Below are 21,885 nucleotides of genomic sequence, written 5' to 3' on the forward strand. Positions count from 1 at the left end.
TGCCATGGATGAACAGGAAAAAGCAGTTAATCCTTCTGATTAATTCCTCAATCTTGGGGGATATTTTAACATGGGGAGTAGCTTCTGGAGAGAAACTAGTCCGGCGACTTAACTTCTCATGGGCAACAGCAGGCCGTGGCTATACTAACTGCTGGGCCTCATTAAAACATAGCCTATCCACTTCCCGCCCACTGCAGGACTGCCACTAGCTTCCAGGTGTGTGGCATTGGGTGGCTTTGGGAGAATCTCACAGAAGAGAGGATGGGGGTTCGGGGAGGAAGAGGATGCTATCGGGGTGGGGATGCTGCAACTCTTGCTGCTCCTGGCCTCATAGAGGAAAGCTTCTGACTCACCTTTTGCACTTCTTAATCCTGCCTGACAACTGCTGGCCTGCTTTCACCTGGCGGGAAAGCTGTGGCACATTCCCCACTCAGGCCCAGGTTAACATGCAGTAGGGTCCTATGTAGCAGGACCCCAATTTATATGAATTCATGAGGCTCCCGCCTGCTTTAGGCAGGCACCTCATCCGCCTGCAAGTTAAGATCACAAGCTACAGGCATGGGCTGTAACTAATCTGCTTGGTTTTAACTCTCCTCCTGCCTAGTTGATACCAGGCAAGTAGGGTTAAAATCAATCTGCTCGACAAAACCTTTGATGATATCAATGAATGAATGATGAATATGTTCATATGACATTCCTTCATGTTTCCCAAGTACAAAAGCTTATTTTAAATGGGATAGTGCCTGCACTAACAAAGGAGAGTCAGAAGAATATCACATCAAGACATTAGTAAGAATGGATGTAACTCCTGGGCAGAAAGCTGAACTGGTTTGGAAGGAATGACACTTCACTGATCCAGCTGGTCAGGTCTAGTACTACAACCTGAGTCAATCTTGCCCGTCTTTCTATTTTCTCATGCAACTGGTACACCTAACCTAAAGCTTTTGACCTGTATAAGTCAACTATCAGAGCAGAATATGCAATTTTGTTGGAAGATAATCATCGATTTTTGTCTTTCTAGCTCTCCACTGGCCATTCCTTCCAGTCCTTTGGCAAAGCTATCTCCTAATGTCTTTGATTCCTCCTCCCCACCCCTCTTCCATTCTGACGGAAGAGTTATTCGCTCTCCTAGAGAGAAAGCTGACCTTTGCACTTACATTTCTCCTCCAACTCTAACCTTGAATGATTCTGATGAAGAATCTCTCTCCATTACTCCATTCTTTACCGCCATTATGATCAATATCAACTTTTATCCATCGAAGGTTTTTGGTTCCTCTGGTTTCCAATAATTTGGTCATAATGGAAAAATATTTCTACTGGTCAGTAAGTGAAAAAGCATTACCAAAAGAAAGGTTAAGAGAAATGTTTCTATGGTAAGAATGTCCTTCCAAAACCAGTGCAAACAAAATCTCTAGTAGGTCTGAAAAGAAAGTGGATAAATATTTGAAGACAAAAGGTTCAAGAGAAAGGATAGAGGAATTAAATTAAATGGATGGCTTATGAGACAACTGGTACAGGTGCAATTGGCCTCTGTGCAGTAAAATTCTATGATGGTATTATTCCTAAAATTCCGCAACATGTCTACACCTCAACTTGATCCTGGCCTATGCTGCCTCCATAATTTCTAACTCTCAGTTCACCTCTACATCTCATGTTCAACTTCTCCTTATGAAAGCTAATCCCTCTAACCCTTCCAACGACTGTCCTACTGCCCTTACCGTGTTACTTTGTAAAGTTACAGAACCAACTTTCATCTCTGAAATTATCCATTAAAATTTCTGGCCTAATCAACGATTGACAGTGTGCCTTCCAGCATGGCTACTCCATTGGTGATTCCATTGCCTTTGATGCTCATCTCTATAACTCTGCTCTTAAGTACTTTGGTGAATCATCAGTCATTGTCTTGGAACATCTCCAAGCCTTTGGCAGGAACTAGTCCGGTGCACTGTTATCATTGTATGGCATTTCAACAAAGTTATGTTCACCAACATCAAGTATCCTCTTCAATTGCTCTTTAGTGATGTAGTTGACAGCTTGTCCTCTGACTCATTTCCATTACTGCAGGGGTGACCCGGGGCTCTATTCTCCCTCTCTCTCAAACTCAGTGACCTCTTCCATTCATCATCTAACTGTACACACAAATGGGAGAAACAAGGTTGTTGCTGCCAAATGTGAGAACATGGAGGAGATCAAAGCGCAGTGATTCAGCTACTGCACTGTGCAAAGACTGGAGGTGGGGGCACAGCAGTGTGGGCACTGAAGCATGCAATCTAAAGAAAGTTGATGAAAATAGAGAGTGGGACCGTCAACAAAAGAATGAGGACAGTTGGATGATGAGTGAGTTAATATTGAAGAAAACAGGTTTTTCTCATGTTTTTCATGGAAGAGAAGTATTAGACATATTAACCTGAAAGAGAAGACAGCTTGCAAACAGGCATCAAATGCTCTTTGTACTGAATTCCATTACTTCTGGTATAAACATCCCAAACTGCCTGCTGAGATTGTACCTCCAAGACTATTTGAGAAACTGTTCCAACTTATTAGCTTTTTAAATAAGAACCTTGGCTACAGCTGGCACTGGACTCTTAATACACTGATATACCCTCCAGATGACCTGCAAAATTGCAGTAGGTGTCAATCCACTTAAACTTCCAGATGTCTGCTGATGCACAAGTTCAACAAACTCCTTTCTTTCGAACAACTGAACCACTATCAATCCATCATTATCTCTCTGCACCTGCTAAGCAGCAAGAGACATGGTCATCTGTTAATACCCAAGCTTACTTCCTCATCCAGAACTGTTAATAGTTAATATGCACTACATGTCATCAATCCGCCCCCAAGAAAAGACACATGCAATGACAGATAAGGATAGGCACTAATGAGCAGCTAATAAACTGTGGCAGAAAAATCTAATAAAATGCCATACGGTAACTACACTTGCCCAGCTGAAAAAAAGAGCTCCATGACACTGATAATTAAATCAAGACTGCCAACTAACTCGAAAGGCTAGATTACAATGAGCTTGTCTCAAAGCTATTGGCAGCCTAATAACGATGTTTAAATTTCTATGATGCTTAAAGCCATGACACTAGGAAAGCTCGAAACAAATATAAAATTGCTTGAAATGCCCAGCACGTCAATCAGAATCTGTGGAGAGAATAGATAAGTTAACTTGTGGGGTGTAACCATTCATCAGGATTGGCATTTAAACGGAACCAGATTAAAAGGAACAGGATGACAAAATAAAACCACATCTAAAAGGAGGTATGAGTCAAATGAAGTAATGTACTCAAAAGCAATGATTAAATGACTGAAATGATTTTAACATAAAACAGGAGGAAGAAGCCGATTAGAATTAATTCAACATGTATTAGAGACAACTAATGTGTGATTCATTGAAGTGGTGAGAGGCCAATGATGGCTGGTTTGTCCTTCTCCTCAGACCATTGGATCCTGTTTTGCCTTGCCAGCTTCTCCTGTTACATTTTTAGACCTCACTTACCACCAACTATCCACTTCATTGTGTCATCTAATCATATGTTCTTTGTCTCTCTTATGTCTTCAATTTATTTTGTTATGCTTCTTCCTAAGATCTGGTATAAACACTGCTTCAGCCACTTAACCATCCCCTACGTTTCTTTAAAGTATGTCACTGGTCATTCAACCCATATTTCCTCTCTAACCTATGTGCTTTTTCTTTGCTCTTTCCCTCCTTCAGTTTGTTCTGTTCCTATTTAAATGCTATTGATTTTCCATTTTCTCTCGTTCTGAGGAAGGGTTACAGCTTAAATGTTAACTTATCCGCTCTTTCCACAGGTGCTGATTCAGTTACTGTGCCTTACCAACATTTTCTGCTTTTGTTTCGGATTCCCAAAATCTACAGATTTTTGTTTTTAATTTCTGCATTAACAGCCAATCTGTAGAACAATATGCAAGACAGCTCTATTTCCAGTGCCGGGTCTGCTAACTTAAATTCCACTCCACTGTGAACTTAGTCCTGTTGGTATTTGATATCAGCAATAGTGAGGTGTAAATGGACATTTGTTTTCATCCCATTCTCAGTCTTTGATCTGTCTCCAGGCAACAAGACAGTGCAGCAACCAACGTCAACACCACTGTTTTTCCAGTCCATGTGTGTGATGAGACAAGAAGGTCAGAGTGTAGATGCTGAATACCTTATACGGATATCCAAAGTGCACTTACTGGAACTATTCCAGTGAAAGTACACACACAGAATTTCAAGAAATAGAAGTTACAAGTGCTCCTTTATTTCTTTAATGCAACCTTATTTCTAAGCAAATGAACTAGTTTAAAATGCTCAATGATCACACTCTGACAGTACAGTAAGAGATACTAAACATGAATTGCTGTGTAGAATAGGAGTAGATCAGAGAGGGGTGGAAAGGGCAAAGTTCAAAAGAATGCAAGGGAGAGATTTATCTTACGGCAGGTGACTGTGGCAGCTTATCAAAAAGAAGCAAATACCACAGATCTGACAATATATCTGCAAGCAGACAAGCTGAACATTGCCGTTTCAATATTATTTCTTTAACCTTTCTTGCTTAAAGCAATCAATCCATTAACGGAATTAACCTCACAAGGAAAAAAACTGTAAAAATTCTCAAACTCGACCCCAATCTGCCGACTTCTTGTTTTAACAGAGACAGGTCTGGGGCTTGTGTAGGCAACCAATCCGCTCTAAGGAGGCAAGTTGGTCACTAAGATCTTTTAAGAAGACTGCTTGCCTCCTTTTTTGCTCTATTTTTATTTATTTTTTAAACACATAGGAAATCCCAGCAGGTTAAAAGGAAACAAAAAGAGATGGATTCCTGAAGTTACTACCTTTATTGCACGGCTTGTGGGTCAGGAGTAGCTGGAGTTTTAACCCTTGCCCAACAAGTTTACCTCCATGTGTTCAGACTCCTGCGATCAGCCAACAACCTCCCATGACGTCTGAATCGCCCTAGGATGCTTCATTTGCAACAAACCCCCATCCTCAATGTCCAATTCATCCCAACACTCCATCCCACCCCCACCGCAATGTCTAACTCCACCTTCCCCTGCGATGACAGACCTTCCTTACATCTGCACTTCGCTGCTTTTCTACCTGACAAACAGGCAACCTGGCAGACTGTCGGGCAGGCAACCTGTTAAAAAAAAATTTTTAAAGATGTCCCGCCATTAAATTAGGCAGGAGTGTGAGAAGCCATTACTCTCGGATTTCCCATACGAAAATCCTCCTCACTTCGTTTTCTTCCTAGCTCAGAGTAAATATTAGGGCCTGCATTTCCAAAACTGAAATGCTTTTTCTCTGTTTTTACTCCCAGACATTTCTGTTTTAATGAACATGCCGATGAATAAAAAGTAAAAGTTATTGAAGCAGGAGCCTGGTGATGGTCTGATAGTGGATGGACATGGTTTAATGTGGATTTTGGGTTGACAGGAGATGGGTTCGAACTAGCAAATCCACAATGCGGATTCCCTCAGTCTTCAAGAGAGGATGTTCCTCAATGTTCAGGGAGAAATATTTAAAATTGAGTATCCCTTTCAAACATGTCCTACAGCCTGGTACAAAGTGTCATTCACCATCTTGTTAATCAGGAAATCTCTGATGGGCAGGGGATTTTTTTTTTACAGTAATAATTAAGAAACATTCAAAAGACAAATTAGACAGAGATCTGGGTCAGGGAGGGTGCAGTCATTTCAACATGTACTCAATGGACTGGACTTAGTGGTCAGCGGCAAAGCAACAGCACGCACCAATTAGTACACTTACAGCTGTCCACAGACTTCTTGTGGGCTTTTGAGTGACACCTTGCTGTGATTAGAGGTCCTCATCAGCATGGTTGTCCCACAGGGATCTGTGACACATGTGAGCAAGGCAAGCAACAGTGACCAGAATTTAACGGTGAGGCAGTGGCCCCACCCACCGACCGGGAAGTCAGGGCCAGCCCACCTCCACCAGGCCTGAAAGCCACACTGCTATTCTGCATTGGGTCAGGCCCTTAATTGGCTTCAGTCGGGCTTTGTGCCCCTCTGAGGCAGGATGTCCCACCACCTAGAGCTGCTGGCCTATCAGAGGGCCAGCAGATCCTCAATCCCAACAGTGCTACCTGGAGCAACAGTCTATGCTAGAACTGCACCCAGCCAGGACCAATGACAACGAAGGAGGCCGCAGGGGGGCAGAGTCTAGGACACGGAGGGCTGTTTTAGTGGAGGCAGTCCGTTCTGCTGGGGCACAGAGTGCCCAATCAGGAGGGTCCCCCCCACCCAAGCCTGCAAGGAGGTCGCCAGGCCGCTTCCTCAGGTGAAGTGCCAGTCCGCCAATGGTAAAATACCAGTGATGATAGGAAGAGGTCCTTAAGTGGCAATTAATTGGCAACTTAAGGGCCTCACTTGGCCTAAGGGTGAGCAGGCCGTTTGCCACTTCCCCCGCCACTGGTAAAATAGCACTGGGGGCAGATAGGCTATGGGCACGACCCTCCCTGCTTTCTACCCTAGTTTAAGCACCTCTTCTAGCCCCTCCAGGTGTCAGTGTGTCTCCTTAACCAATCACATTGAAGAATCCTCACACAGACATCCAGGGCCCAATTTTAACTCTATGCAAGTGGATGGGATTTGAATACATTAAAAGTGGGCTCACAGGGTATAACCAAGGAAATCTAAATCAGATTATTTAATTCATTGTAAAATCATTGTCAGAAAGCAAAATATGAAAGGTAAAGAAAGAATTGATTGAGAGAGATAAAAGGGAACGAAAGACAAAGTTAAGAAAAAGTCTTTTCTTTAAATCAGCACAATAATTCAATTCTGAAGGAATGAGCCTCCATACTTGTAAATTTACATTTTCAATGCCAGAGTGTTTCTTTGGGAGTAATTAAGACATGTCATGCTCTTAAAAGTTCACTTACACCTAAATGCACCGACCCGAGCTTTTTCTGGTGTGCTTAGTGCGTAACTATTGGGTAATAGCCTGTGCTGGGACGAGGGAGCAGTACCCCAGGACATGCGCGATGCCAATATCATCACCCTCTATAAAAACAAAGGTGACCGCGGTGACTGCAACAACTACCGTGGAATCTCCCTGCTCAACATAGTGGGGAAAGTCTTTGCTCGAGTCGCTCTGAACAGGCTCCAGAAGCTGGCCGAGCACGTCTACCCTGAGGCACAGTGTGGCTTTCGTGCAGAGAGATCGACCGTTGACATGCTGTTCTCCCTTCGTCAGATACAGGAGAAATGCCGTGAACAACAGATGTCCCTCTACATTGCTTTCATTGATCTCACCAAAGCCTTTGACCTTGTCAGCAGTCGTGGTCTCTTCAGACTACTAGAAAAGATTGGATGCCCACCAAAGCTACTAAGTATCATCACCTCATTCCATTACAATATGAAAGGCACAATTCAACATGGTGGCTCCTCATCAGAGCCCTTTCCTATCCTGAGTGGCGTGAAACAGGGCTGTGTTCTCGCACCTACACTGTTTGGGATTTTCTTCTCCCTGCTGCTTTCACATGCGTTCAAGTCCTCTGAAGAAGGAATCCACACAAGATCAGGGGGCAGGTTGTTCAACCTTGCCTGTCTAAGAGCAAAGTCCAAAGTACGGAAAGTCCTCATCAGGGAACTCCTCTTTGCTGATGATGCTGCTTTAACATCTCACACTGAAGAGTGCCTGCAGAGTCTCATCAACAGGTTTGCGGCTGCCTGCAATGAATTTGGCCTCACCATCAGCCTCAAGAAAATGAACATCATGGGGCAGGACGTCAGAAATGCTCCATCCATCAATATTGGCGACCACGCTCTGGAAGTGGTTCAAGAGTTCACCTACCTAGGCTCAACTATCACCAGTAACCTGTCTCTAGAGGCAGAAATCAACAAGCACATGGGAAAGGATTCCACTGCTATGTCCCGACTGGCCAAGAGAGTGTGGGAAAATGGCACACTGACACGGAACACAAAAGTCCGAGTGTATCAGGCCTGTGTCCTCAGTACCTTGCTCTATGGCAGCGAGGCCTGGACAATGTATGTCAGCCAACAGCGACGTCTCAATTCATTCCATCTTCGCTGCCTCCGGAAAATACTTGGCATCAGGTGGCAAGACCGTATCTCCAACACAGAAGTCCTCGAGGCGGCCAACATCCCCAGCTTGTACACACTACTGAGTCAGCGGCGCTTGAGATGGCTTGGCCATGTGAGCCGCATGGAAGATGGAAGGATCCCCAAAGACATATTGTACAGCGAGCTCGCCATTGGTATCAAACCCACCGGCCGTCCATGTCTCCGCTTTAAAGACGTCTGCAAATGCGACATGAAATACTGTGACATTGATCACAAGTCGTGGGAGTCAGTTGCCAGAGCTGGCGGGCAGCCATAAAGACGGGGCTAAAATGTGGCGAGTCGAAGAGACTTAGTAGCTGGCAGGAAAAAAGACAGAGGCGCAAGGGGAGAGCCAACTGTGCAACAGCCCCGACAAACAAATTTCTCTGCAGCACCTGTGGAAGAGCCTGTCACTCTAGAATTGGCCTTTATAGCCACTCCAGGCGCTGCTTCACAAACCACTGACCACCTCCAGGCGCTTACCCATTGTCTCTCGAGATAAGGAGGCCAAAGAAGAAGATATTGGGTAAGTACCACTTCACACCCTCATGTTTCAATTCCATATCTATTGGCAAGGTGCTGGCATAGTGAAGCTTAACATAAAATAAGAAATAAGAGCAGGAGCAGGCCAGGGAAAATTGGACAGCAACTTCCAGATTTCCACTTTTGACTGCGTATGTACAGTTGCTGGAAGTTACTGTCCAATTTATTCCATAATAATGGTGAACTATAATAGCCTCACCATTTTTCCTATAACAAAGTCTGGGCCATTATATTTCAGTGTGTATTATGCACAGAGCTCTTTGCCCCTTAATAAAATAAACATCCACAGCTACTAGGCCCTGACCTGTATCTAGAAGTAAGTTTGAAGATTTGATTCATTGGACAAATTTCAGTCCATTACTGCACTACTTTTCCATAGGTTTTCAGGACATTTTGCAACAATTGCTCTGATGTTTTTTCTTCTATTTAAGGCTCCAATTTTAACTGTATTTAGCCTGCGTGATGTAGCTGGTGCCGAGCAGATTATCATACCACTGAATCAAACCTAAGAAGGTTTCAAAGCCTCTACAAAACCTTAATACCTCAGTATGAAAGCTTCCAGTTACTTATAGGAGAAGATTTCTCATGTACTATCCTGGGCATCAGTTCCTTCACTTCTGCAGGCTCGTTTGTCAACTTTTAAAGGTTAAGCTGTCCGCTAACATGATCGAAAAATCTTAGAAACAGAAGATTAGAGCAGTTATCTGAGTCTACCAGTAGGAAAACAGATATATTTGAGATTTCAGGGAGCAAGAAAAGGAGGACCAACATGAAGTTATTCAATAGGTAAGGATGCAACAGGGGTGTTCTGTGCCTACCCACCAGGTCCACATAGCAGAATTAGAGCTCCAAATCTTGAAGTATGTGGTGAAAACATATTCAATAGTACCAATATATTAAGAACTGGCTAGCCATAATACATCCCATCCATATTATGTCATGCTTAAGGTACACCATGAAAAATAGCATGCCATGATGATTCAAGCGCCAGTGTTCACTGCTGCTCAGTGTGTATTATGCTCTCATTAAAATGTCACCAACCATGCCTGCAGGCACCAGCACAGCTACCAGACAACAACCATGGGGAACTGTCTTCAGAAGCAGATACAGAGCTGTGCCATCTCTGGAAGAGACAGTGATAGTAATGGACACCTGCACTCCACCTCCTTCCAGCATGTCCAGCTACTTCAACATTTGCCTACAGACTTGTACCTGCACTTTGGGTTTCCTTTCCCTTGCGTTTTGCTCATCCCTCTCCCTCTTTAATCTTGGCAACAACTTCCAACGCATTGATATGCCTTTTCCTAAAGTCACAAGGACTTTTATCCTATGTTCTACCACATTTCTTTAATTGTCCACATACCTTTAAATGTGTCTATATGGCATTTTTCAGTCCCACCACTAGGCTACCTCCCTGCATGCAAACATATCTGCACTTGAAACTGTGAATAATTAGACTGATAGGCTCTCAAAAGCAAACACTACATTTGCCAGACTCTACAACGTGTGTGGAGCAATCACAGCCTCAGAGCACAGACCAAACTCAAAGTGTACAAAGCCATAATCCTCACCACCCTTGTGTATGGCGCCGAGTCATGGGTCCTATACTGCTGTCATGTACACCTTCTAGAGCACCTCCATCAGCGCTCCTCCGCAGCATCCTCAAGATCCACTGGCAGGATCGCATCACAAGCATTGAAGTCCTGGAAACAGCCAACATCACCAGCATCGAGGCCATCCTCCTGCAAAGCCAACTGCATTGGGCAGGTCACGTTGCCTGGATGGACAACAGTCGTCTGCCCAAGATTGTGTTGTATGGAGAGCTGACCACGGGTAAAAGGAACAGAGGGGCCCCATGCAAGCATTTCAAGGACTTCCTGAAGAAGCCCCTCTCTGTGTGCCACATTGACCATCACCAGTGGGAAGCACAGGCCATAGATCATGATGCCTGGAGATGCTACATCAGGAGGGCTACAGACAGCTTTGAGACTGAGCAAAGAAACAGCATGAAAGAGAAAAGGTGGAGAAGGATAGATCCAATTGCCCCCAGCAGTGACTACACCTTCACTTGTACCTGCTGTGGGAGAATCTGATGGTCACGATAGGCCTGACTAGCCACCAACGGGCCTGCAACCGATGAGCACAACCTTCCCAAAATCTTTGTCCACGAAGAAATGCCAAGAGAGCTGTTTGCACATTGCGATTCTGGTGGGATCTGGAGCAATTCTTCTTCTTTATTTGGAATTGATGGGCAACAAAGATTAATTGCGCCATTAAGCCTGCTCTACACCTCATGGTGGCTGGAGCATAGTTACTAGACATCCTGCCCATCCCCCCCCCCCCCCCCCACTCCACCCCCTGCAGCCATGAAATCACCTTGGAGAGGTGAAAAAAAAAACTGAAACGCTCAGGGACGATAGAAAAAAAAAAGTCTGGAAATTTTCTCTCTGACCCCCTCAGGCAATCAAAACTAGTCCAGGAGATAGAACTGAACTACACCAGTACAGGAAAATCAGCCACACCTTTTTTTCCCCTGAATTTGCAGACTATTTTGAAATGCTAATACCACACTATTGAAGGATTACATGGTGTTCACATCATTTGTGACACATGCAAGACATGCAGAACAGAAAGAGCAGGTTAGCAGAAGTTGATTTACTATTTCCACTTGTGGATTTTGTTCTGTTACATTGGTTGTGGCCTAAATCCAAAGCAAATAAGGAATAAGCCCATTTTCATTTTCTTTTAAACTAACTTTTGGCAAATATCACATTTCAAAATATAGTTTAATTCTGCTTCTCATTCAGCTAATTCCTATGAAAAATAATTGAAACTCTTGAATATTCTGGCTGGGACAGAGTTGGAATATCAGTAACTTCGAGCAGTATTTCCAATGCTATATTATGTGGCTTACACATTCAACACTAATGTCAGTAAGCAAGTCAATGTGAGTGTGAAAAAGACACCAAACATTAGATTCACTTCAGCTTATTTGCTAACACAAGTGAATAGAGGAAACTATACCCAGTAGTAGGACAAACCTAATGATGGAAAGGCTATTACCAAAAAAGTGTTACTGTGCTCGAAACAACCAGGCAGGAGCAAGTTAGTCAACGTCCTTCTGTTATTTTAGTGAATTAGATGATTCAGGTGACTGGGTCTTATGTGGAAAGAAAGTCCCAGGCTGCTTACATTGCCATTTTTAACTGTATCTAGCCTTCATGATGTAGCTGGTGCCGAGCAGATTATCATACCACTGAACCAAACCTAAGAAGGTTTCAAAGCCTCTACAAAACCTTAATACCTCAGTATGAAAGCTTCCAGTTACTTATAGGAGAAGATTTCTCATGTACTATTCTGGGTATGAGTTCCTTCACTTCTGCAGGCTCGTTTGTCAACTTTTCAAGGTTAAGCTGTCTGCTAACATGATCGAAAAATCTTAGAAACAGAAGATTAGAGCGGTTATCTGATCAAGAGTCTGATACAACGGTCCATGTCACTGCTAGGTTGCAGCATACTTGTGAATCCACCGTACATTTTTCTCAAAAACCAGCATTATAGTTGTGAAGATGCACAGAAAGATACGAATTTGAGATTCTTTACAGAAACCTATAAGATTTAGAATTACTAGATAGGATAAAATCAGGTACAAATATGAAATAGTTTTTAACATTACTGCTAATGGAACCCTCAGGATTTTATGGTAAGAAATAGTATGGGGATTCTTGTCAGAGGTCTTCTGGTATCTGACAATGTTAGGTTGGGAAATACAACATTTTATAGGTGTTAGCTCAGTAATATTCACAGTTGCAAATCTGATTTTGCTCCAAATCAGGAACTGTTCAATAAAATCAACTTCCACTTCAATAATACTGGGAGAAACCCACCTCTGATGCACATTGGCTCAGAACAAGTTGGTGGAAATACCAAATTCAATTTGCCAAGGCCATGTGTCCCAAAGCATGTTTGCAGTGCACTCAACAGACTCCTATTCTGACAGGATATTCCCCAAATGAAGTGCATCATCCCTGGAGGCCCTGGTACCATCATCTAGGAGCATAGATGCAGGCCTCTCTTGGCTGTGGCTATATTCTGGTTTTCACCCCAAACTCACCACTGCACCGCACCCCACCCCCCCCCACCCACCCCCACCCCCACCACTACCCCTGCCATCCCAGCACTAGGCCTCATCAGGAGGCAGGCCTGAAGTACTTGTTGGGCTCCCAGAAGATGTTCAGAAGGCATAAATCAGCCCTCATATCACTATTTATGAATTCTTATGCAATACTCTAGAATCAGGTTCTCAAACAAACTCAAACTCAAGATCAACCAGAATCATTTTTTTCACAGGTCAAACTATTAAATCCTGTATTATTCTTATTTTAAAATAAGTCCACGAACCTATAGACTTTTTTTTCACCTTTCCCATAATATGTCATCAAGAAACTAAATGCTCTGGAATGTTTCAAGGTAAAACTGGTTTGCAATCTAGCAACATCCTGAGTTTTAAGCAAAATCAGGAGAAAAATCTTGATGACAGCAATGTAAACACATTCAACAAGAATATGAGCTGTCAGCTTCAGACAGTCACAATTACAGATGTGTTTATCTTGAGGTTCTCCCCAGAGAGGTAAAATATGTAAATAAGCTGTTGAACTGCACCTTTCGAACACTTTTAAACAATTTTCCTCAAAGGAACTTTCAAGACTGATTGCAGCAATCGTTGCAATGAGAGGATATTCTCCAGTGTGAATGCATCAATTGACTTTATATGAGTAAGAGAATTATAGGATCAATACGGCACAGAAGGAGTCCATTCAGCCTATCGAGTTCATGCCGGCTCTCTGTAGAGCAATCCAATCAGTCCCATTCCCCCAGTCTATCCCCATAGACCTGCAAGTTTATTTTCCTCAAGTGCCCATCCAATTTCCTTTTGAAATCTCCACTTCCACCACTATCATAGGCAGCGAGTTCTAGGTCATTACCACTCACTGCGTTAAAAAGTTCTTCTTCACATCCGCCTTGCATCTCTTGCCCAAAACCTTAAATTTATGTCCCCTAGTCCTTGTACTAACAGCTAATGGGAACAGCTTTTCTTTATCTACCTTATCTGAACCAGTTATAATCTTGTACATCTCTATCAAATTTCCCCTCAACCTCTTTTGCTCCAAGGAGAACAAACCCAGCTTCTTCAACCTAACCTTTTAGCTAAATTCCCTCATCCCTGGAACCATTCTGGTACATCTGCACCCTCACATCCTTCCTAAAGTGTGGTGACCAGAATTGGATGCAATACTCCAGTTGTGGCCTAACCAGAGCTTTATGAAGGTTCAACATAACTTCCTTGTTTTTGTACTCAATACTGCTATTTAGGAAGCCCAAGATCCCGTATGCTTTGCTAACCATTCTCTCAATATGTTCTGCCACCTTCAAAGATCTGTATACATGAATCCCCAGGTCCCTCTGTCCCTGCACACTCTTTAGAACTGTGCTATTAAGTAAAAATTGCCTCTCCCTATCCCCACTGCCAAAATGCATCACCTCACACTTCTCCGTCTTAAATTCCATCTGCCACTTCTCTGCCCTGTTACAGACAATTGGCATCATCCTCATTGTTTGCCACACCGCCAAGTTTGGTATCATCGGCAAATTTTGAAATTTTAATCTGTATTCCAATATCCAAGTCATTTATATAAATCAAAAAAAGCAGTGGTCCTAGCACTGACCCTCAGGGAACAGCACTTTCTGCCATCCTCTAATCTGAAATACAACCAGAAATGCATAGGTATACATATCAGTAGAGGATGAACAGGCTGGGTCTCTTTCCTTTTGGAAAAAAGCTGAGGGGTGACCTAATAGAGGTCGTTAAAATTATGGAAGATTTTGATAGAGTGGATACAGAGAGATTGTTTCCACTTGTTGGGAAAGAGCATAACTAGAGGCCATCAATATAAGATAGTCACCAAGAAATCCAATAGGGAATTCAGAAGAAATTTTGTTACCTAAAGAGTGATGAGAATGTGGAACTTGCTACCACAGGGAGCAGTTGAAGCAATTAGTACAGATGCATTTAAGGGGAAGCTAGACAAGCATATGGAATAGAAGGTTAAGATGATAGATTTAGATGAGGGAAGATGGGAGGAGGCTCAAGTGGACCATAGATGCTGGCATGTACTTATTGGTCCAAATGGCCTGTTTCTGTGCCATTTATCCCATGTAATCCTATGTAATACCATTTACCATCACTCGCTGCTTTCTGTCCTTAAGCCAATTTTTTTATCCAAGCTGACACTGACCCTCCTATTCCATGAGCAGCCCTGTGTGCAAAGTGGCTGTCACGTATGCTAACATAATGCAATGTAGTTCATTGTGTGTAGTTATATGATAAATACTTCAAATAACTTGGTTATTGATCTTACATATTCATAGATTCTCCATTGAATGTTTCACTTGACCAGAAAGATAATTGTGTACTCCATTGGAAATAATACTATATCTCAATAATGATATGACTGATGTTCTTTCCTCCCACAAATGGAAACTCAAATATTAATTCTAGACACTTAGCAATACATTAGACATCAGACCTCTTTCCTATCCTGAGTGGTGTGAAACAGGGCCATGTTCTCACACCTACACTGTTTGGGATCTTCTTCTCACTGCTGCTCTCACATGCGTTCAAGTCTTCAGAAGAAGGAATTTTCCTCCACAAAAGATCAGGTGGCAGGTTGTTCAACCTTGCCCATCTAAGAGCAAAGACCAAAGTACGGAAAATCCTCATCAGGGAACTCCTCTTTGCTAACGATGCTGCATTAACATCTCACACTGAAGAGTGCCTGCAGAGTCTCATCGACAGGATTGCGGCTGCCTGCAACGGATTTGGCCTAACCATCAGCCTCAAGAAAACGAACATCATGGGACAGGACGTCAGAAATGCTCCATCCATCAATATCGGTGACCATGCTCTGGAAGTGGTTCAAGAGTTCACCTATCTAGGCTCAACTATCACAAGTAACCTGTCGCTCAATGCAGAAATCAACAAGCACATGGGAAAGGATTCCACTGCTATGTCCAGACTGGCCAAGAGAGTGTGGGAAAATGGCGCACTGACACGGAACGCAAAAGTCAGAATGTATCAAGCCTGTGTCCTCAGTATTTTGCTCTACGGCAGCAAGGCCTGCACAACGTAAGTCAGCCACGAGTGACATCTCAATTCATTCCATCTTCGCTGCCTCCGGAGAATCCTTGGCATCAGGTGGCAGGACCATATCTCCAACACAGAAGTCCTCGAGGCGGCCAACATCCCCAGCTTATACACACTACTGAGCCAACGGCGCTTGAGATTACTTGGCCACATGAGCAGCATGGAAGATGGCAGGATCCCCAAGGACACATTGTACAACGAGCTCGTCACTGGTATCAGACCCACCTGCCGTCCGTATCTCCACTTTAAAGACGTCTGCAACACGACATGAAGTCCAGTGGCATTGATTACAAGTCGTGGGAGTCAGTTGCCAGTGATCGCCAGAGCTGGCGGACAGCCATTAAGGCGGGGCTAAAGTGTGGCGAGTCGAAGAGACTTAGCAGTTGGCAGGAAAAAAGACAGAAGCACAAGGAGAGAGCGAACTGTGTAACAGCCCCGACAACCAATTTTATCTGCAGCGCCTGTGGAAGAGTCTGTCACTCTAGAATTGGCCTTTATAGCCACTCCAGGCGTTGCTTCACAAACCACTGACCACCTCCAGGCGCTTACCCATTGTCTCTCGAGACAAGGAGGCCAAAGAAGAAGACTATATTCAATTGCTGTCTTGTCTTTACATGCATATATATAACCCATGCTGAAATTCAAATATGGGAACTGACTGGCTCGGAACATATTTTGAAATACACACTGCTTCTTCCTCCTCTCAAAGAGGCTGCCCCAGTTTCAGCTGGAAGGCTAGAAAAATTTGTGATGTCGGTCAACCATACTTGTGTGATTGGTAAACTGGAGAAATATTTTTACCCAATTGAATTACCCTGCAATTCTCTTCTCCTTCCCTGCACAAAGACAAAGCGCTTTGAGCTAACCAATCTAAAAATGTTCAAAATATTACCTTTTATCATAGTTACTCTCACTTTAACATAACTAATGCAACAATTGTTAATCAATGACTATCCCACAAACATTTACCAAAATATGACCTACCGCAGTGTGAACAGGTCCACTGTTGAGCTGCTAGCCAGAGACACATGAAAAGTGACAACTTCGCCTTGTTTGACTGGTCTTTGTAAAACAGAGATGACAATGTTGTTGTCCAGCCTCATTTCTGTTCGCTGTGGGTTTCCAGATCCTTGGCGAAGTCGGACGCTACCAATACGTTGTAGAGAATGGAGTGTATCATCAACATCATCACGGCCTGGTCGGATAGCATTGCCCTTTCGTGTCTCTTCTGCATCACAGTCCCCGTCTTCATCAGTACCTTGCACCATGTAATAAAGTTCCACTGGAGTTCCCTCGGATTGATCAGTTATCTTTTTACGGCCAGGTACCACAGTGGGAGGGTTAAACCAAGATGGCAGAAGTTCCAGTTCCACTATGCATAATCCAAGATCTCCTTTCAGGCGGCAGCTGTTCCTAACTTCCCTAGTTTCCCGAAATGCATACACCCGTATACATGGCAGATTATCATTAACACTGTAATCATCCCAGTCTCGACCTGCGATATAAAATAAAACCTGTACTATTGGCCGATTGGAGTAAACTTTATCATCAATAATATTTGCTTTGACTTTCCAGTTGAAAGTGAATCTGTCAACCATGCTGAAAGCATCAGAAGGCTGCAGGAGAGCCTTGGGCACAACTTGTTCCACAGCATAAGATCCATAACTGGCATTAATTACGGGGGGTGCCTTGGTTTCATGTATGAAGAAAGGCTCCACGCGGAACTGTAAACTGGAGTTACGCATGATATCCTGGTTGGCTTCTTTTAGGAAAAATGAACTTCCAGCTTTATGTATTCGGTAGTTCACCGGTAGATACACTGGAAGAGAAGAGAATTTTTGTGCACTCTCCACATTTCCCATGATCGCACGGCTCTCTATAACTGGGAATAAACAAGAAACATGAATAAATATGAGTAATGTTCCTAGATTTCCTCAAAATAATACATTTAGATATTTACTTCACTGATGAAGGTCTCTTGGTTGCTTATAATGATTTTTCTCCAGGAATACATGATAGTGTTGATGTACAATCATTTAGCACTCAACTCTTTCAGTTGACAGTTCTTCTGTCAGATGTTACTGTAGGTGTGAAATACAACTCAGCTCAATAAGGATCTTGGAGTAAATAAAAACACTATTCCATTAGAGATGCTTTCAATATGGGCATCTCACAAAGAAGGCAGCAGACTGCAAAAGATAGAATACTGGATAAGATTAAACAGATGTGATTCTCTGATCGAAAGATTATTCACTATTAAGAATTATTTATCTATTGTCTAATTATACACTTATTTTGATTCACTATCCAAAAAGGATTCCCATCTTCCTGTGCACAAACAACTTCATTAGGATACTGAGGCAGATCACTATTTAACATCCCAAATTACAAACATGAAGAAATAAAAATATGATAGTGCTTGCCGAAAGGCTTACTTTTTAAAGGAGGACTGCTGTGCGGTAAACGTCTTACAAGTTTGATCAAAAACTTGCTAATATCATGCAAACACCCATTATGTCAAACCAAATCTGTGAAATAAGCTTCCACAGTTACTTTGTCCTTTGGAAATTCCTTAAAAGCCACAAGAGATTTTAGTTGCCTTGGAGAAATGGGTCAGTTTGAACAAAATATGCTTTTTAATCAATGGCATTCTGTCTGGCATTAATGAATGATTTGCCAAAACCATTTTCTACCAAGATAATTTTGTTTACATTCATTATAAAATTAAAAATCTGTCGACTTTCAAACAATTTCTAACAAAGTCTTTTAAAGACATTTTTTTGCCGTTCCACGGCAGATTTAAACATTGTTTGTAAAATCCAATTCACGCTGGCAATTTCTGGGAAAAGTGAAACATGCAGCCTCAGAAGACATTAGAATGCAGATCAGCGCATTCTGGTTCCACACATGGTTGTGATCCAAGTGAAGAATTTCAATATACCAGTACCGTTCAACTCCAGTGTACTAGTGTCATTCACAACCATTATGCTAGTACTGTTCACTTTCACATTCAATCGCACCTAAATGTATGGATGGGGGAGAATTCCACTCCACATTAGGTGCAGTGAAATCATCAGTCCATTCTTCAGAATAGCTTTACCATTCTATTACAGTCACCACGCAGAGAAAAAAATTCCCCATAAGTATTAACACCATTCAAAACTCAGATCCAGGCAGAGCAATGCTTAACAAAATAATATGTATGTATCAGGATCTATTAATATTAGTGAAGAGCTTAGCAAAGCTACAATCGTTATAATGCTGTTGATGTAAGAAACAATGGGCCAATTTTGTTTTCCACTGTATGCTTAATTACAATGTTTCAAACCGAATCTGTCTGTCTGATTGGATACTTCAACTCCACATTATCCAGTGAGGTAGGCAGTGCTAAAAGTCTAGCCACTTGATTGGACACCTCAAATTTAGTTATTTGGTTTTTACGTTAACCTATTACAGCGTAAAGAGTGCAGGTCATAGCAATTTTAGCTCCTTAAGTGCCCCATGTAGCAAATCTCAAGTCCTTTTCGACAATAGTCATAGGCAAGCAAAACTGCGAAAACATTTTTTACCTACAAGAAGTCCTTGAATCAGGAATGCACAATTACTCCAAATATTTAGCAATAAAGGACTATATTTTCCTCAGTAGTGGATTTACTACCAAAATTGCACCAAAACTGCAGGACCCTCCATTAGTGTAACTCCATCAAGGACAAGCCCACTTTTCCACAGTGTATTCTCATTGCATATTTTTGGTGGACTCCTGGCATTAGTAGATCCTTCCATAGGCTGTTTACGTTTAGCGAGAGTGGGAAGGGCGAGAAAAATCTAGTGCTGCCCAAACAGCTGACTGGGCCATGGTAGCCATTTTGAATCTACAGCAATGTAGCTGCAATGTCTGAGGTTGCTGCTTTTTCAGGACACTAACTCCACAAAGTTAAAGACTCTTCAGCTGAGGCGTTCCTGTCTGTAATCTGGCAATAGAAGAGCTATCCATTTTTCTTCTTTTTTGTTTATTCATTCGTGGGATGTGGGCGTGTGAAGTGACTACACTTCAGAAAGTACTTAATTGGCTGTAAGGTGCTTTGAGATGTCTTGAGGTTGTGAAAGATCATAAATGCAAGTCTGTCTTCTCCTTTTCATATTGGACTGCAGAGGAACACGAGTAGGGCATTCAGCCCCTTGAACCTGTTCTCCCATTAAATAAGATCATGGCTGATCTGGATCTCAACTCCATCCAACTGCCTTGGCTTCATATCCGTTAATACCCTGAGCTAGCAAAAACGTACGGATCTCAGATTTAAAATTATTAATTGAGCGCACATCTACTGCTTTTCATGGGACAGAGTTCCACACTTCAAACACCCTTAACAGGAATGGCCTGGCTTTGATTTTAAAGTTATGTCTCCTTGTCCTAGACTCCCCCACCAGTGGAAAATGTTTCTCTCTATTTACCCTATCAATTCCTTTAAAAATCCTAAAAACTTCTATCAAATTACTTCTTAACCTTTTATATTCCAGAGAATACAAGCCTAGTTTATGTAATCTCTTCTCATAATCTAACCCTTGGAGCTCTGGTAACATTCTGGTGAATCTACGCTGCATTCCTTCCAAGGCCAATACATTCTTTTTAAAAGATGCAGTACTGCACAGCACTCCAGACGCGGTCTAATCAGGGCTTTGTATAACTATAGCAAAATTTCCTCTCCTTTATACTCTAGCCCTCTAGTTATTAAGGCTAACGTTCCATTAGCCTTTTTGATTATTTATTGTACATAGCCTATTAGTGATAAAAGGACTTCACTGACAGCAAATCTGGAAATCATCCTACTCTATTAGACCACTTTGCTTCCCCTTTGTGCCAATAGTTGTGTTGCTATTCAATCTTAGACTCCTATTTCTCCTACCATCTGGTTGACTCTTAACTGCCCTCTGAAATGGCTTAGTAACCCACTTAGTTCAAGGGCAATTAGGGATGGGCAACAAATGCTGGCCTTGCCAGCGATGCCCACATCCCATGAAAGAATAAGAAAAACAAATTTTGGAGACATCCTGAGGACATGACAGGCAAAATTAAATGCAAGTCCTTTAAAAGAAAACTAAAAGAAATTCTTAAAAAAAGGAAACTTTTTAAAAATTAAAAACTCTGAAAGCTTAGATTTTGTTTTTAAAAAACTCCAACTTCATAGCATTTTTCTTCTACGCTACTTGTGAAGTTCTTTTGGCCCATGACAAGCAGGCCCCAATGTTTCATTTGTATAGGGGTTGTTTCCTGCTGATGGCCACTGTTTGGGTTTGTGTGTGTGTGTGTGGGGGGGGGGGGGGGGGCGGTGGCAGTGTGTGGGGCAGGAAAATGGGCTTCTACAGTAAAGCCTAGTCACACACTTAACATTTGCATCTGGCAGGGGAGGACATAGCGACTGTTTCTGGCCACCCTCAGCAAAAAAGAGAGGAAAATTGCATAGGTAGGTTTTTGGGGGCAGGGATCTGTCATTGGGCCTTACGTCAAATGTCAGCAAAACAGAGAAAAATGAAGTCTCAAGTTTCAGCTATGGTGTTATTCTGGTTGAAATATAAAAGAAAGCAGAATCTGGCTTTTGGTCCCTGACAGTATTATACAATCAGACAGGCTAAAACTGACCATGACGGGGCCTGGTCTTTATCGCACCAAGCTCTGTAATCGGTATTGAGCTGCCTATTAAAAATGCCTGTCACATAAGGTTTAGAGTTCCCATGTGAGCTGATAAATGAAAAGCAATTGGTTTTTTTATGCTTTACTCAGTTTGTTCCTATTACATTCTCATAAAGATCTTTCAGCTGTCACAGCTCAGAGCAGTCTCACAAATATAAATCCTCAGAAAGTATAAAGCAGTATCAGAGAGAGGATCCTTGAGTCTCTATCAAAGATCAACATCACTCCCAGTGGACTCTTAATCCAGACGACAAACTTCAGGACAAAGGCAATCCTCTGGTCACCTGAGATTTTGTCAGTCAAGTAAAACAGTATTTGTTGAAATTGTTGATTTAATCAACTCAGTGGAAAA

At 42.4% G+C, this 21,885-nt stretch overlaps 1 protein-coding gene across 1 annotated transcript in view; it reads right to left on the reverse strand.

The window, feature by feature from the left end:
- si:dkeyp-14d3.1 (transmembrane protein 132C) overlaps positions 1-21,885 on the reverse strand; it is a 1,037,882-nt gene that overhangs the window by 763,583 nt on the left and 252,414 nt on the right. Inside the window, exon 2 of the mRNA XM_068055068.1 lies at positions 16,829-17,726. Coding sequence (XP_067911169.1) covers positions 16,829-17,726 — 898 coding nt within the window. The remainder of the gene's footprint in view (positions 1-16,828; positions 17,727-21,885) is intronic.

Source organism: Heterodontus francisci, chromosome 23 (assembly GCF_036365525.1).
Source record: "Heterodontus francisci isolate sHetFra1 chromosome 23, sHetFra1.hap1, whole genome shotgun sequence".
NCBI lineage: Eukaryota > Metazoa > Chordata > Chondrichthyes > Heterodontiformes > Heterodontidae > Heterodontus > Heterodontus francisci.